Below are 16,653 nucleotides of genomic sequence, written 5' to 3'. Positions count from 1 at the left end.
TTCAAAAATATTGAACGTAATTTAAAGGAATCGAACTGAACTACTGTCAAGAATAAAATATAACTAATCATGCACATTGACCAACAACATTTGCTTCTCTGCGATTTCTACCTCTTGCTTCCTACCTGGCACACTGTGGCCTGAAGAATGGCTTCCAGCCCTGCTTCAGGTGAGTCCAAGTTGCCAGATATTCTCTGCTTGCTGACTTCCTTCTTAAACTTCTCTGGCCACTCAGTCAGGGGAAGAATGTTCCGGAAAGTGAACGCTGGCTGGCAGTTCTCCATGCGGCTGGGGCAGGGGTTGTGCCTTCGAGCTTTTATCATACTTGAATATGGCAATGAGACCTTATCCACAAATGAGCCAAAACCTAGGGTAAAGGGTGTCATTTGACTACAATAGGCAGATCTTATCAAACACCAGTCTAGATTTAATTGCTCTACCTGACCCCAATAATTACGCTTGATAGAGGGAACAAGTACATGAATTTACCATAATTATAGAAAATAAAAGTAAGGTTGCTCTCAATATTCATATTACATTAGACTTTTAGGCTTTCATGTAAAACACTTTTTTTCATGACAATGAGACTGTAAATACCATGAGTAACCCTTGACCTCATTATCTCTGTTGAATGGCAAAACTGAGTTTTGAGTATTATTGAGTTGTACACAAGTAAATTTGTATGAGTATGGTGTATGCGAGGGTCAGTGGGCTGGCACCACCTATTGTCCTAGGATGGCTAATGATTCATTGTTAATGTGATTCTATTAATTTTTCATTTATTACCAAGTTTATTTATTGCTGCTGCTTTGAGCACATACATAATAATCTGTGCATGTGTTAAAGTGTTATCAGATTCCATTGGGAAGGTGGAAAAGCAACAGACCCAGGTGCAGAACAACAAAATTATTTCTTTTATTCCAGCACACCATAGTACATTTGCACTACAGTGTCACGATCCGGTCCGAAAAGGGGTTACCCAGGTCCGGGATCCGGACCGGAGTTTCACTGTTGTCCTGTGTAATGTTCCCTAATCGTTTTCAACTGTGTCAATTGTATAAAGCTGCCCTGTTCGTTTCTGTTCGCTGTCAGGTCTTTAACGTTATGTTCCGTGTTCACCAATGTCAACATCTCGGATGTCTCCCCTGTCCTGTGATTCACCATTAAACCCCTGTTTCGTGATGTCAGGTGATTGCGTCCTTCATTCCTTGTCTCTTCGTCCTCCTCTCCGTGCCCCCGCCGCGTCATGCCCGCATGGACGTGACATACAGAACAAATTTGTCACCTATGATGAGTTCAAGTTTCAGAGCACATAGCGGGCAACCTTCCGATTACGGTTCATTACCCACTAGGCCACCACTGCTCCACGATGTACAATATATAAGCCAATTAAACACATAATTCCAACCTCTTTTTTTATGCACGCTTCCTCTGGATCTTATTCATGAAATTAATTAAGTGCAACAATAACATGTTTTACACATCTTGGCTGCTAAGGTTGGAATAAACACTTCGTTGCAAACTGTGTAGCAGGTGTGTACAAGCGTAAGCTTCCAGCAGCAAAAGTAAAAAAAAGCATGAGGAAAACCTCCTGATTTGAAATAACTTTCTTCTACAGTCTTACCATCAAATCTTAGTTTTACTCAAAGATTTGTGGCCAAAACCACCTGCTCAGGAGATGGGAGTGTGTTGTCAGGTCCCATTGGCCTTGGGGCTCCCTGCCTATCAAATCAAGTATTGCTTTAATCAGTGCATCACCTGATGAGGATCTTTCCCAGAATGTCCATTGCCCCAATACATCCTTGAACTGGCATTGCGTGCTATGGATGTCATTGCTAACCATTGTGGCACTGCTTTCAGCACATTGGTATAAGTTGTGGTGAGCCCATTCTCTTTTGCATGAACCGTGCAGAAAAATGTAAGGCATTTCCCACTAGAATCAAGGATAATCTTTTGAATTGCAGCACAAGATGCCCATTATCAACAATGCCCTTTACTGAATCTTGTTTTCGCCATGTGGGTCTTGCACCTTTTGAGGCTACAATACCCCTGGCCAACCAGGTGGCACCAAATCACTAATCACCCAAATGAGGGTTGAGATGTTAGAGAGTTTCTATATGCCCCTGTTGTGCTTTGTTTTTGCTACTTTGTGTTTTCTTTAAAATCACCTCACTTCATCATGTTGTGTGCTTGTGCCTCCTTCCCTCAACGTTTCATAACAAAGATCACCTGACAGCATTCATAATTTCTGTTATAATCTCCTTTAGAGGGTCTTCACATGCACCTTAGTGTCGGGTCCTTGAATTTTTGTTCACCCCATGGTAACTGGTGTCTGGTGCAGCTTCAGTGTACATAAAATGGCAACAAATGGGACTCGATTTTTCATCTTTTGTCTTACCCGCATTGTGTTTGGCTCCTTGTGATTGGTGAATGATGTTGTTGACATTTATTTAGGGTACTGCTTCTCAATTTTGACTGCCACTGGAGGACATATGTAAGATGTTCTCTTGAGTCTTACATTTTTTTGTATTGTATTATTGACGAATCTGCTGTTGTTTCTTCTCAGTGTGTGAAAATTGAAAACTGCTTTATGAAAATTAATCTTTATCGCAGATTAAGACAAAAAAAAAAAAATGTTTATTTTAAGTTGAGCTCAATCCTTACAGTTCCAGACTGAGGTGTGTTCATTGTTACACTTCGTGTGACAACTACATTAATTGAAAGTGTTTAGTGTGTTTGGACGCTTTACAAAAACAACAGCAGTAGAGAATACTCACCTTGCAGTTCTTTGTTTACTTAAAGGTCTTGAACAGACATTTGAAATTTGACACAGGTGATATCAGAACTGCCCAATGGATTCAAATAAGGGGTGTTTTGACTTCCTGGGTATTTATGGTGTTAAATATCTATGATGCTTTTCTTTGGTAAAACTGATAGTAATATTTTTTTTTCACATTGATAAAGAAATTTTTTATTTAATAGTTTTTAATTTGTTATACATATTTAGCTGTTTTGAAAGGTTTATTGATTAGAAATATTTTTTCCTCACTTGCATTTACCTTCATTCTTTTTTTACAATATCCTCTACACATCTAGACACATTTGATAGATGTGTCTTTTAAAATCAAGCATTTAGAACAAGCAAACACTCACCAATGCGCTTGTCCTGGGTGAAGCTCTCCAATGTGGACAGGATGTCCTGACCCAAGTTTTTAATTTTGTCAAGGTCATCCTTCATAGAGAAACTCAGGTCCATTAGGTAGAACAAGTCTATGGGGTAGCCTCTAGCTCTCTTAAACTGCACATTAAACTCAAATGGTTCACCTGAGAGGGATTAAATACAGGTCACAGTTATGCTAAACAGAAGCATCCAAGCATTGCAGGACATTAAATATTACAAAGTCTTCAAAGTCTAAACAAAGAACTTGACATTTCATGCCTTTCAAGTGTGCTTTTCAAAAGAATATATAACAAAATTGCTAATCTGTCAAGAATTATAGGTAGCAATATCGGTTTCAAATATGTTAATTGAAACAGGGAACTTTTTGTGTACACGGGCTGTTTGTTTTGTTCTTGTGGTTTAATCTGTCATCCAGTGTTGAATTCCCGTTCTGAGCAAATACTTTCATTGTCTTGGTACCTGTTTATCTATTTCAGTTGTTCCTGGTTCCCTTATCCTCTATGGCCAGTTTTCACTTCTGCGTTAACTCTTGTGACACTTTTTACTTGGAAGTGGCCCTTGCTTATCCTTTGTCAGCTCATGAGCCCACCAACTTGATTCTTTCTTTATTTATTTATTTAGATTTATCTGACAGCATAACAGCCCTTGTGGATTTTGTGTGCATGTGTAAATCAGCAGCAGTATATGTTCAGACTTTCAGAAATGTGATGTTGCTCACCCACTCTCAGCTTGATGTCAAGACTCTGTGGCATCAGTTGAATGACATTGCTGTGTTCACTACTGATTTTATCATTTTTAGCAACATCCTTCTCTGCCTCTGGATTGATGATGTCGCTGTAACTACAGCCCCTGTCTTTCAGTGTCTCTGCCAAGTCACAGCGCCGTTCATTTAATTCACCCTTTTTCAGGAAGCCCTGAACACACATGAAAACCCACTTCAAAATTTATTTGAAACAGGTTTTTATTACTATGAAACAGGCTTTTAGGTAACACGGTGGTAATGAAAAGAAAAGATGATACAAGATGATACTGCCTAAATTTGAATATAATTAGAGCAGATTATCAGCCTTTCATATTCAGTAACCCTGAAGGTTACCTTTTTAATAAATTGAAGATCTTAACTAAATTGCTACTGTGGACCACTGTCAAAACCTGGAAGGCAAGAATGATTTAAAGGCAATCTTTATTGAAATAAGTAACAGTAACATGCTCATGCACACACATATTCATACACACAACATTGTTAACTAATATCCCAATGAAAATGTCCAGGCCTCCATGACCACTGGCACCTAGTGTTCCTGATCTGCCACAACTCCCTGCTCCCATGTCTCAACATTGGTCACTGGCTTGGGTCCATCACCGATATTCACCAGTGATTCAGCTGCTTGCAAAGGCCATTGATGACTTGGATACTCTGGTCAGCATTTTCTCCTTAGACACATCCCTAACTCTCCTCTGTGACTTCAAACTCAAATAGTCTTGCCTTCTTCCCCCTTCTTCACTCTTTTTTTTTCTCATCAACAGGAGCCCAGTGGAGAGAGTGGACAGCTTCAGTTACTCCGGTGTTAACATCACACAGGACCTGTCATGGTCCTGTCACATCAACCACCTCAGACGCCTGAGAAACTTCAGACTGCCCTCCAAGGTGCTCAGGAACTTCTACTCCTGCACCATAGAGAGCATCCTGACAGGAAATATCTCAACCTGGTTTGGGAACAGCACCATGCAGGACAGGTGAACCCTACAGAGGGTGGTTCAATTAGCCGAACGAATCATCCGTACCAAGCTCCCTGACCTTCAATCTATCTACAGCAAGCGGCCAGGGCCAGGAAGATAGTGAAGGACCTCAGCCACCCCAACAATGGACTCTTCTCTCTATTGCGATCAGGGAAGCGCTTTCGCTCCCTGAAGTCCAACACAGAGAGAATGAGGAGGAGCTTCTTCCCGCAGGCTGTCCGAGCTCTCAACAACAACAGTACATAGAACTCTAGCACTTTCACCTTTAATCACTCCGGACTCTTTGCACAAAATCACTCTGCACTTTTTACTTTACTGCTCTTTTTTTATGGCTCTTTTCTTTCACTCATTTGCACACCTTCACCCTACCAGTTATGTTAAAGACATAAAGTGTAATATTTGGTTATGTTTGCAATATTTGCATATTGGTTCATTGTATACTTGCAACATTTGCAATACTGTGGCCTGTAGCAGTCGCAAAAAGCATTGCACTGCATATCATACCCTGTCGACACAACCTTCACACGGTCACACCTTAATCTTTATCTTCCTGCATTCTTTCACATCTCCCAACCTCTGACTCTTCTTCTCCTTACGACTAGAGACAGCCACTAACTCTTTCCTCACCTCACTTTCCCTTTCTGTTGATCACCTCTGTCCTCTATCTTCTAAACCCAAAAGAGCCCTGGCTCTCCAATACATTGCGCAGCAATCGAGGAGTACTTCAAATAGCAGTGAGAAAATACAAGAAATCACAGCTTGACTCATTCAACTCAATGAGAGACTCATTGACTCACGCAAATTTTCCACTAACTTTACTACTGCTAAAACTGCTTTCTACAAGGCAAAATTGGAAGCCTCTGCCCACAACCCTCAAAAACTCCACAACATATTCTTATCTCTACTCAACCCTCCGACTCCCTCTGCCCCATCTTCCCTAACTGCTGATGATTTTTCCAACTTCTTCACAGGGAAGATTAAAGAAATCTGTAGAACATTCTCCACCACAAATCCTACTATGGAGATTCTACAATTGCTCTAAATCAGTTTACTAAGCTCACATAGGATGAAATCATTCAGATCATATCTGAATGATCCAACCACCTGTCCAATAGATCCAATCCCTTCTGCAATGCTCCTGACCTCATCCCTTTCATTTCTTATATCATAAACCACTCATTCACATCCGGCCATGTACCATCTGTCTTTAAAACAGCCAGGGTTCTTCCAATCCTAAAGAAACCCACCGCTGATCCTACATATATCCACAATTACAGACCAGTTTCACTCCTCTCATTTCTTTCTAAAATATTTGAGCGCTGTGTCTAAAATCAGCTATGACTTCACCTGTCACAGAACAACCTCCTGGATCCTAACCAGTCTGCATGTCTAACTGACATCTCATCTTGAATGGTAGCCCATCACCTCAAACTCAACCAATCAAATTCAATTAACCAAAACTGAACTAATAGTCATTCAAGTAGATTCTTCATCACATCAGGATTTTCCTATTTACCTGGAAAACTCACAGCTCTCTCCTTCTACAACAGCCTTGGAGTAACAATAGACAACCAACTCTCCTTCTCGACTGACATCAGCAATCTTTCTCGCTCATGTAGATTCCTTCTCTACAATATCAGACAAATCCATCCTTATTTGTCAACACAGGTTCAGTCCTTAGTAATCTTACGACTGGATTACTGTAACTCGTTTCTAGCCGGTCTCCCTCTATGTACCATTCGACCTCCAGATGAGACCAAAACCAAGCTCTTTGGCATCAACTCAACTCACCATGTTTGGAGGAGGAGGAATGATACCAATGACTCCAAACACACCACCCCACCGTCAAACATGGAGGTTGAAACATTATGCTTTTCAACCACAGGACAACTGCACCATATCAAAGGGAGGATTGCTTGGGCCATGTACAGTAAAATGTTTGGTCAGGTTTTTATAGTGGAGTTTTTGTGTGCAGAAAGGGTCAAAGTGTGGGGTTTTTGGTTTGGCAAAGCCCATTAAGACATACTGTATGTAATTTTGGGCTGTATGACAAATAAATATTGTTGTTGTATTCATAAGCATGTGATTATCAGTAAATTAATAACTCCACATGATGCAATTATTGTGGTAAATTATGTTAATAGAATTATTTGAGCATGTCAGAATGACAGACCATTTACTATTGTGCTGTGAACATGTTTTTGGCTCCCTGAGGCTAACGGCTGAAGCTAGTGACCCGAGAATCGAGGCGAGGCCAAAGGCTTCGCCGAGTCCAACGATCTGACATATGGGATGAGTTGGTGCCTAACGGCCTGACCTCTCTGCATAATATGACATATTGTTTGTTTTGGTAAGTCATACGGTCCGCCCACAAATCGGGTTCAAAGTGTCAAAAGTACCGTTTACTATTGTGCAGAGGAAGATGTTTTCAGCTCCCTGTAACCAGCCGTAACTCAACCACGGGAGTTGAGACACACAATCTGACATATTGGATGTGTTGCTACCCTCAACAGGGTTCAAGAAAATCTGGAAAATAAGGAAAAAAGCAAAAAATGCCATGCCGTACATTTGTGGCTGCCACACTAAGACCTTGAAACACACAAAATGACATATTGGTTGCTTCATTGGGGACTACAGGAGGGCCACAAATCATGACCAAGCCATTCAAATGTCAGGATTGACTGCAGCTGTACCCAATCCTGACAATGCTTAAAACCCGGAGATTTCCGCCCCTTCGGAATCTCCAGCATTTTCGTGAACTCAGTCATGATCTTTACTTCCGTGAGTGAATGTATTTATGTTTTGAGTTCTGGCAATCGCCACACGCCTGCGGTTTCATTTATGTTCTTTATTTAAATTAAACTGTTTTCGGCCACCGAGCCATTGTTTATTTTTTTTATTGTTTGTTTTATAATAAAAACCTGTTCCCAGCATGTCACACGTCTGCGCTTCCTTTCCCCGTAAGTCCGTAGTCGTGGCATAAAAGTGTGAAAAAAATTATTTTCTTAGATTTTGCAATGACAGGTTTCTCCGTACACACACGTCTTTCACGTCAAATCGTGCAACTTTTCGTTCTGCACGGTTTGACATATGGATTGGCTCGGTCAGGTTTACGGTCTGCGCGCAATTCTCCAAAAAGACTTTGGATTTTGTGTCCAGATGGTTTGACATACAACATTTTAAAAAATGCTCCAAAAAATATCAAATTTAATGTGATGCACCTTGGCCACGCCCTGTTAGCCTTTTTGATGTTAGCATGCTAGCATTAACATGTTAACATGTTATCCTTTCAACATGTTCTAAACGTCCAAAAATTTCTTTTGACCCCCCTGCTCCATCGGATACTTTAATAAGACTGCCTGAGTTCACAGCTGAGACCAGCTCAGGAGGTTATGCCCGCACTCCTATGAAAAACACCTGGACAGGCCCATCAAAATTCTCTCTGGAATTTTGGTTTCTAGTTCACGATTACTATTAAAAGATTTACATTACATTTAAAGCATTTGGCAGATGCCCTTATCCAGAGTGACTTACAACGTGCTTCCATGTTACAATATATAAAGTGATCAATTCTGGTTCATTGGGCCCCCCAACTATTAATACAATATTTTTATTCACTTTGTAGTTTCTATACATGAGTAAGACAATAAGTCTTATCTAAATATTCTCTATAGAGGAAGCTGCCGTTTCAAAGTGCTCAGTGACTGAGCTGTTCTGACCTCAAGGGGAAGTTCATTCCACCACCGGTCAAGACAGAGAAGAGTTTAGAAGTGTCTTTCTTTGAGGGACCAGTCGAGCAGTACTGGAGGCTCGGAGTATACGAGGTGCAGTGCGAGGGATAATAAAGGCTGTAAAGTAGGATGATGCTACTCCATGTTTGGCTTTGTAGGCCAGCATCAGTATTTTGAATCTGATGCGTGCAGCTACTGGGAGCCAGTGGCGGTGTGGGAGAATTTGGGAAGGTTAAAGATCAGTCGTCCTGCTGCATTCTGTATTAGTTGTAGAGGTCGGATGGTACATAGAGATATACCAGCTAGAAGGGAGTTACAGTAAACCAGTCGTGAGATTACTAAGGACTGAACCAGTAGCTGGTTGGCCTGTGTTGATAGATAAGGACGGATTCGTTTGATATTGTAGAGAAGGAATCTACAGGAGTGGGAAAGATTGCTGATGTGTTACCATTTGTACATGCAATATTTACATGTAACTGCAACAGTAATCTACTGGTGTTAATAAACAGAAACTGTTCAACTGTAAGAAGCCTCTATTGTGCCATGCCTCTTTTATGCCAGGTAACATCAGATTAAGTTTAATACAGTGCCTTACATATTGACACCGGCACCCTTCTGATTACGGGGCCACTTCCATAACCATTAGGCCACCACTGCCCCAGTTTTTCAGGATGACACCGGACGACGCCCGGTATCCATGCGCCTCCGTCGCCAGGGTCATCACAGCATGGCAGATTCTGCAATTGAATTTCACACCCTAGCTAACAACAGCAAATGGAATGAGGTTGGAAAGAATTATCAAGTTAGTCTGTGTGTCCGTGGTGTAACAACATAGTCATGGGCCCAGGTGCGAAAATTCAATCCGGGCCCTTTTCACATTTTACTTTTTCACATTTATCCTGAGGATGTTTTAGCTCTGATACATGCAATACACATTAAGGGTGACTACAATCCTCTCTGCAGAGGTAGTTTGTATAGATTGTAATTATAAAAAAAAAATACTGTACTACATAGGATCCATTAATTGTGAAGACATTTAAAAAATGTTTGTTATTAATACCAATTTACAGGGTAATCTAATATAACCGCATTAACATCCACTCGCATGGAAATATGGGAACACTCAAAGCACTGAAACACTCAACGCTGAAACTTCAAGCGTAGAAAGCTTGCTTAAACTCACACTGCCCAGAGACAAAACTTAATCCAACTTATTTAACTGTGCAGAAAAAAAAGAAAAAAGAAAATGATTCATATGCATACAACCCTCGATATGTGTGAATTAGGCCACTAGAAGGCCATCTTACGAGCCTTACGTTGTGCAAAATCATCAACAATGTCCCTAATATTTAATGCTCTGGCTCTCGTGTTTTCAATGGACAGGATAGCTAACCCACTGAGCCTCTCCTGCCCCATGCTGCTCCTTAGGTCTTAATAAGTTTGAGCTTGGAAAATGATCGCTCAGCTGTTCCCACAGTCACAGGCAATGTCAGAAACAACATGAGAAGTACACACTTCCCCGAATGTGGATGTTACGCTGTCATAATCTTCCACTAGCATTTTGGCAAGTTGCAGAATTGATGACTTCTGTGAAATCTCTGCTTTAAAGCAGGACCTGAACGAGAGGAGTTGTGTTGGGAATGTTGGTGCAATGTCCCTGCTTTAGTGGTCTGACAAATGTTTTGCCTTTTCAAACAGTTCATCATCACCTGCAATTTGAAGGGTCATAGGGCGTATAGCCTCAAACACATGACAGGTTTCCCGCATACATGAAAATCTTTGAGAGAGCTGGCTGATGTCCAGAGTGGCATTGAATATCTGCACTCTGAAATACTTCTCTGCATTGGTTAAATGCTCATCTTCTGATAGTTTGTCAAAGTGACGCTTCACTCTCCTTGGTCTAACATTTTCAAATGTAGTTTGGACACCCCATTTACTTGTGAGCATCTGCGCTGTAGCTTTGGCCTGGTCAAAAGCACTCCGATAGTCAGAGAGTATCTGTATAGAATTTTCCAGCAACTACATTCCCGTCTGTATATCTGTGTCTGTCTTTTGGAGTGTTTTAGACACAGCATTTACCGTCTCCAACACTTTGGCCTGCACAACCACCAAAAAAAAAAAAAAAAAAATTCCATCGACTTCATCAGCCCAACAGCTTCATTGCGTTCATCTCTTTTGTCGCTCGTCAGCGCTATTTTTGTCAGCGCTTTCATTAAATTCATATACCTGTACCGTATGGCACTGAGAGATTAAAATCTAGAGGACCAGCGAGTGGGGCATAATCGCTGGTTTTGGGTGGCCTGAGCCATCTGTTGTCACGATACCAGTGAGCATGGTCCACCTTTCAATACTATTCCCAAAGAATGTATATATGTGGTTTCATAAAACCTTTCCATCTCTGAGATGTTTTTCACGGCATCATTCAGCACCAAGTTCAAGTTGTGCGCTGCACAGTGAACATAGGTTGCAAGCGGCTCCTTCTCCCTAATTCTGGCCTGTACTCCCGAGTATATACCACTCATATTTGCTGCTCCATCGTAGCCCTGTCCATGACATTTCGCATAATGTTGTCTAGTACATTAACTGCCGACTCACTTGCTGATGTATTCACTGTCTCCATGAATCCTAAAACAGACTCAATCACTTTAATATCGACAGCTTTATCCATTGCATTTCGCACTATTGTCACATATCTGTACACTTGGCTAAGTTGGTCATGCTTGGACAGATCCTGCATAGTGTCCATTATGATGGAAAAAAATGGAGCTTCGTTAATATCGGCTGTAATGTTCTGCTGAACATCGCGCTCCAGCACTTCTCTCCAAAATAGTGCAGAATTACGCACATCCTTCTCCAACTGCGAATCAAAGGTCCCATGGAGCTTCCATTGCTCGTAAACAACACACGTTCCGATATGGACCTGAGATGACTCGTGAGATTAAATTTTTTGGCATAAATTCCCCCAATCACTTACTCCATTCACCCATGTGTTGTTATAATGGGGTAAACTGCGATCCCCAAACAGCCAGCATGGTTCACAGTATGCACAATCCAATTTTGGGGAATAGCAAAGCCAATTCCGTGACAATTTAATACCGGCCTTTGTTTTCATGTGATAAAACACATGAACCCATAGTTAAGATGTAACGTTTAATGGAAGCGTCCAAAACATTTTCTCCAAAATGTCCCCTGTCTGTAGGATAAAGGTCTTCCCTTGCTCCTGTCCTGTCCTGCTCCTGTTCTGCACTGCCACCGACTGTCGACTCAGGACCACTGACAGTGTCATCTATAGTCGGGCCACCTGCACCACTGACTTCAAATGACTCTAGATTTGGGCTGCAACAAAGACAATAGGAAGTATAGTAAATGCTAACATTTAAAAATCCTAGCCACAGTTATCCTATGGGCCTACTCTCTACTTAAGACAATCTCACTCATTTATTGTCTGCTCGGAAGATTACTCAGACATAAATATCTATTGAAAGTCTAAGTTAGTGCTGTCAAGTGATTAAACATTTTTGATCTAATTACATGGTGTGGCGATTAATTAATCACATTTAATCGCACATACATACAGACGTTACAAGAAGCAGTTTTTTTTTTTACCATTAATTATTGAATACAAGTCTATAACTTAGGGTACAATGGTCATGGCATTTTTATCACTGACTGAACCAAACCTATGAATTAGATTACAGTATATGACAGTTGTAAATGTTGAGACATTACGTCTCCCAGCTCTCTCTCTCACACACACACACACACACACACTCCGGCCACAGCGCCGCCCCTCTGGAGGTCTGGATGGATAAAGCTAATGCAGCTATTCCAGGCCAATTATCCCTCTCCTGCTGCCTCTAGCTCGCCTATGACCAGGTTCACCAAAGCCACACACATTCCCGATGGGCAAAGTGTTGAAATAAACGTGTGTTTGTGCTTCGTGACCACTTTCGCCACTTTTTCTGTGGTTAATTAATCTAATTAATGAGCTAAATTCCCAGCCCTAGTCTAAATCAAACATGTTCTGTGTTAATTGTTAGGCTAGCTTCTGGTCCAGAGCTTACCTGTTGCATGACAGTTCACAGTTACTATGTGTCCTGTCCTCCTCACGACCACTCTTGGTTAAAAATCCAAAATGGTCTAATTTCGGGAGTTTTGCCACCCTTTCCTTTAGCTCTCTATGTTCCTGGCGCTTCTTGCACCCGCTCTTGGGTTTGAAGGGCATGGTACTTGTTTTGGTCAGCACGATGATTGCAATGTGCAGCCATCCATTCAAAAAATCACAATAAAACATTTAGCCTTCCCAGAAACCCTTGCTGTATCTCAGTAGAAACAAATATACTCTGACATGACAGTTTGGCGACAATGAAAGATGATGTTTTAATTTGATGGTTGGATTTTAATGCTGAGTTTTTGTTTTTTTTAAGGAGGCGGGTCTGAGGTACTGACTGCCTGCTTAACCGGCTATAGTTACGCCACTGCTGTGTGTGTTTCTGTGTGCATGAGCAGTTGTCTTTGTAATACAATCCAGAAAAAGTACTTTTGAGTATGAATCAATGGCAATTAGGAGACATTAACCCCTTAATTCATATTATATTCAAACAAAAATACACGACATTGTTTCAATGCCCTTTACCTGTCAAGTTTAGTAGTCAGGATTATCCTTGGTTTCGAAGTAGACAGAAAGCCTATATACATTTAGAATTCCCTTTTTTGTTGTTCAGCGTAGCTCAGCTCACCTCTTTTTTGCACCAGGCACAGTAAGGACTTCTGATACATTCAGCACAGGTGGGCTGACGCTGGCACACCTGGGAAAGAGCTGACACACACACACTTACACACCTACACACCACTAACAACGGATGATGCTTATGCATAATTATTGTGTAAAAACTATAACCTGATTGGTGAACAGAATGGTTCATCAAAAAGACTAGTTAACATACACTACTCAAAAATCAAAGAGAACTCTTAAACAACACAATGTAATCAATCACACTTCTGTAAAATCAATCTGTCCACTTAGCAACACTTATTGACAATCAATTTCACACGATGTTGCGCAAAATGAAATAGACAGCAGGTGAAAATTATAGGCAATTAGCAAGTCATCCCCAATAAAGGAGTGGTTCTGCAGGTGCAGACCACTTTTCTGTTCCAATGCTTTATGGTTGATGCTTTTGGTCACTTTTGAATGATGGTGGTGCTTTCACTTTAGTGGTATTATGAGACAGAGTCTAAAGCATTCACAAGGGGCTCAGGTAGTGCAGATCATCCAGGATGGCGCATCAATGTGAGCTGTGGCCAAAAGGTTTTCTGTGTTTGTCAGTGTAGTGTTGAGAGCATGGAGGCGCTACGAGGAGACATGGAGAAAGCCAGTAGTGGTGTGGGATGGCATTTCTTTGGGGGGCTGCACAGCCCTCCATGTGCTTGCCAGAGGTAGCCTGACTGCTATTAAGTGCCGAGATGAGATCCTCAGACCCCCTGTTAGACCATATGCTGGTGCAGTTGGCCTTGGGATCCTCCTAAGGCAAGACAATGCTAGCCCTTATGTGGCTGGAGTGTGACAGCAGTTTCTGAAAGACGAAGGCATTGATGCTATGGACTGGCACGCCCGTTCCCCAAACCTGTATCCAACTGGGTAAATCTGGGACATCATGTCTTGCTTCAATGCATTAATCCTGATATGGGAGGAGATCCCTCAGGAGACCATCACCATCGCATCAGGAGTATGCCCAGGCATTGTAGGGAGGCCATACAGGCCTCATTTTGATGTTTTAAGGACATTACATCAAATTTGGATCAGCCTGTAATGTATTTTTTTTCACTTTGATTTTGAGTGTGACTCCAAATCCAGACCTTCATGGGCTGATAAATTAGATTTCCATCGAAAATTTTTGTGTGATTTTGTTGTCAGCACATTCAACTGTTTAAAGAACAAGGTTTCTAATACTTCATTCATTCCTTCTCCTGTCTGCACATGTGCCTTCTGGCTACCCTCCCGACACGTATGTACATGTCTACAGTCTCAGTTTTTTACTTTAAATAAATTAAATACATTTGACAAAACCTAAGTCAAAAGAACATCACTGTTGGCTAGGACACACTGCTGAATCTATTTTAAAAAATGCCTCTAAATAACACCAACATAACTGTATCCCATGTTCTTTCACTGACCCAGCGGATAATGAACAGGGCAGTGCTTTTTTGCACTTGCTAACAAAAAATAATTGTGACTGCTACCAAACTGTTCATTATCCTCCGTGCACTTGTAGCAGGAAGTAAAAATGGAAATGAAAATGCGGAATTGCCATTCTCCCTGCATTACTGGTGTACTAAATTTTTACTGAGTACTTTGACTAAAACTAAAACTTGTGATAGTGCCACCAGTACATGGGTGATTCCAATTTTAGACCACACATTGGCTGTCTGAACATTTACATTTTTTTATTTTATGGTATAAACATTTTGTTAGGACTATACCATACTTAGTTATGACGAATGCATGTTTGCCAAGCTCAGGGGTTGAAAATATTATAAAAATATAAAAAAAAATTGTATATATTTTTATATATTTCTCTTGTATATATATTTCCACCATGTTCATGGTAATCACAGAGTTTAAATAATGCACAAGTCAAACAATAATGAAGTTTTCTGGGATACAATGTGTCCTTTTTGCTATGATAAAAGTTTCATTCTTGTAGCATTAACAGTTTTAATTACAATGTCAGAATAATGGAATGCATTTTTTTGTCCCCATTTTTGTCTTGTACAAGGAATTTTATTTATAAGAAATAAAGGTATATGTAGATGTACCTGATTAGAATATTCTTTTAAATTATTGCCTAACAGGGTGGAATAGAATATAACAGGGTGGAACCAAGTAGGCCTGTTAACAAGTAGATTCAGATTCAACGTAGCTAATGATTTTTCCCTTATTTTTCTGCATGTTTAACCTACTATAATGTCTGGAGTAGCGATTTATTCATAAAGTAAATAGGAATAGATAGAATTCATTTATTTAAGAACAATTCATACCACTAATGGCATGTCCCGCCTCTGCGCTTCCTTCCCTTGTCATCTCGCTGATGTGACAGAATGTTGCAGCTCTAAGCAAAAGGCAGAGGAGAACAAGGAAAAACACAGCCAGTCGTGGTGAGTGCGGGCGCCAGCAGGGAGTGCCCATGGGGTCGGGGAGTTCCGAGGCGACACGGGCCAGGACCGGAATATGACCCCCATGTACTGGTTGAGCGGTTTCTTCCCTGCGAGGTGGGGGGGTTGTAAGCTGGTGAAGGTGTAAGAGGGTGAAATGCAGCGAAAAACAGCTCCAGCTCAGTCAGATTAGATGGACAGCGTTTGTGAACATGAGTTTTCAGATCCTGCTACAGATTCTGGATTGGATTTAGATCTGGACTTTGACTGGGCCATTCTGCTTCCACATGTTTGCTGTCCCCCCCACATGGCTTGTGGCAAACTGCAAATGGGACTTTTAACAATGACTTTCTTCTTGCCACTGTTCCATAAAGGCCAACTTGGTGCAGTGCACAACTAATAGTTGTCCTATGGGCAGACCACCTGAGCTGTAGATCTCTGCAGCTCGTTCAGAGTCACCATGGGCCTCTTGGCTGCATTGCTGATCAGCACTGTCCTTGTTCGGTGTGTGAGTTTAGGTGGACGGCCTTGTCTTGGTAGGTTTACAGTTGTGACATACTCCTTCTGTCAAGTACACTGTCTTGTAGTACGGGGACGAGGAACCCGGAACGTCACAGACGACAGCGGCGCGAACAGCGGCGACGCGACCAGACGCCGGACCGTGACCGGTGTCATAGTGGAGGGCGGAGCGGCCAGCGGCGCTACAGCCAGTGGCAGACAACGCGAGCTAAGTATGCCTCAAGGGACGTCGGAGTTGTAGTTTCTGGTTGACGCATTATTGTGTGTGAACCTGAACCATTCCATCTAGTAGCCTGACTGTGTTTGTGTTGCAGCGGGATTGTCGTA

At 41.5% G+C, this 16,653-nt stretch overlaps 1 protein-coding gene across 4 annotated transcripts in view; it reads right to left on the bottom strand.

Annotated features, from left to right (window-relative positions):
• The window catches only part of itgb7 (integrin, beta 7), a 34,617-nt gene that overhangs the window by 14,585 nt on the left and 3,379 nt on the right, over positions 1-16,653 (bottom strand). The window contains exons 3-6 of one of the 4 annotated variants that reach the window (XM_028967187.1): positions 13,392-13,471; positions 3,900-4,095; positions 3,154-3,324; positions 126-367 (exon numbers count right to left, since the gene is read on the bottom strand). In XM_028967187.1, the coding sequence (XP_028823020.1) occupies positions 126-367; positions 3,154-3,324; positions 3,900-4,095; positions 13,392-13,471 (689 nt within the window). Of the gene's footprint in view, positions 1-125; positions 368-3,153; positions 3,325-3,899; positions 4,096-13,288; positions 13,472-16,653 lie in introns of those variants that run through there. The other 3 variants (XM_028967189.1, XM_028967190.1, XM_028967188.1) reach the window with 3 other exon arrangements.

Source organism: Denticeps clupeoides, unplaced genomic scaffold, assembly GCF_900700375.1.
Source record: "Denticeps clupeoides unplaced genomic scaffold, fDenClu1.1, whole genome shotgun sequence".
Taxonomy (NCBI): domain Eukaryota; kingdom Metazoa; phylum Chordata; class Actinopteri; order Clupeiformes; family Denticipitidae; genus Denticeps; species Denticeps clupeoides.
Note: the sequence above shows the minus strand (reverse complement) of the source record. Positions and strands in the feature narration are given on the sequence as shown.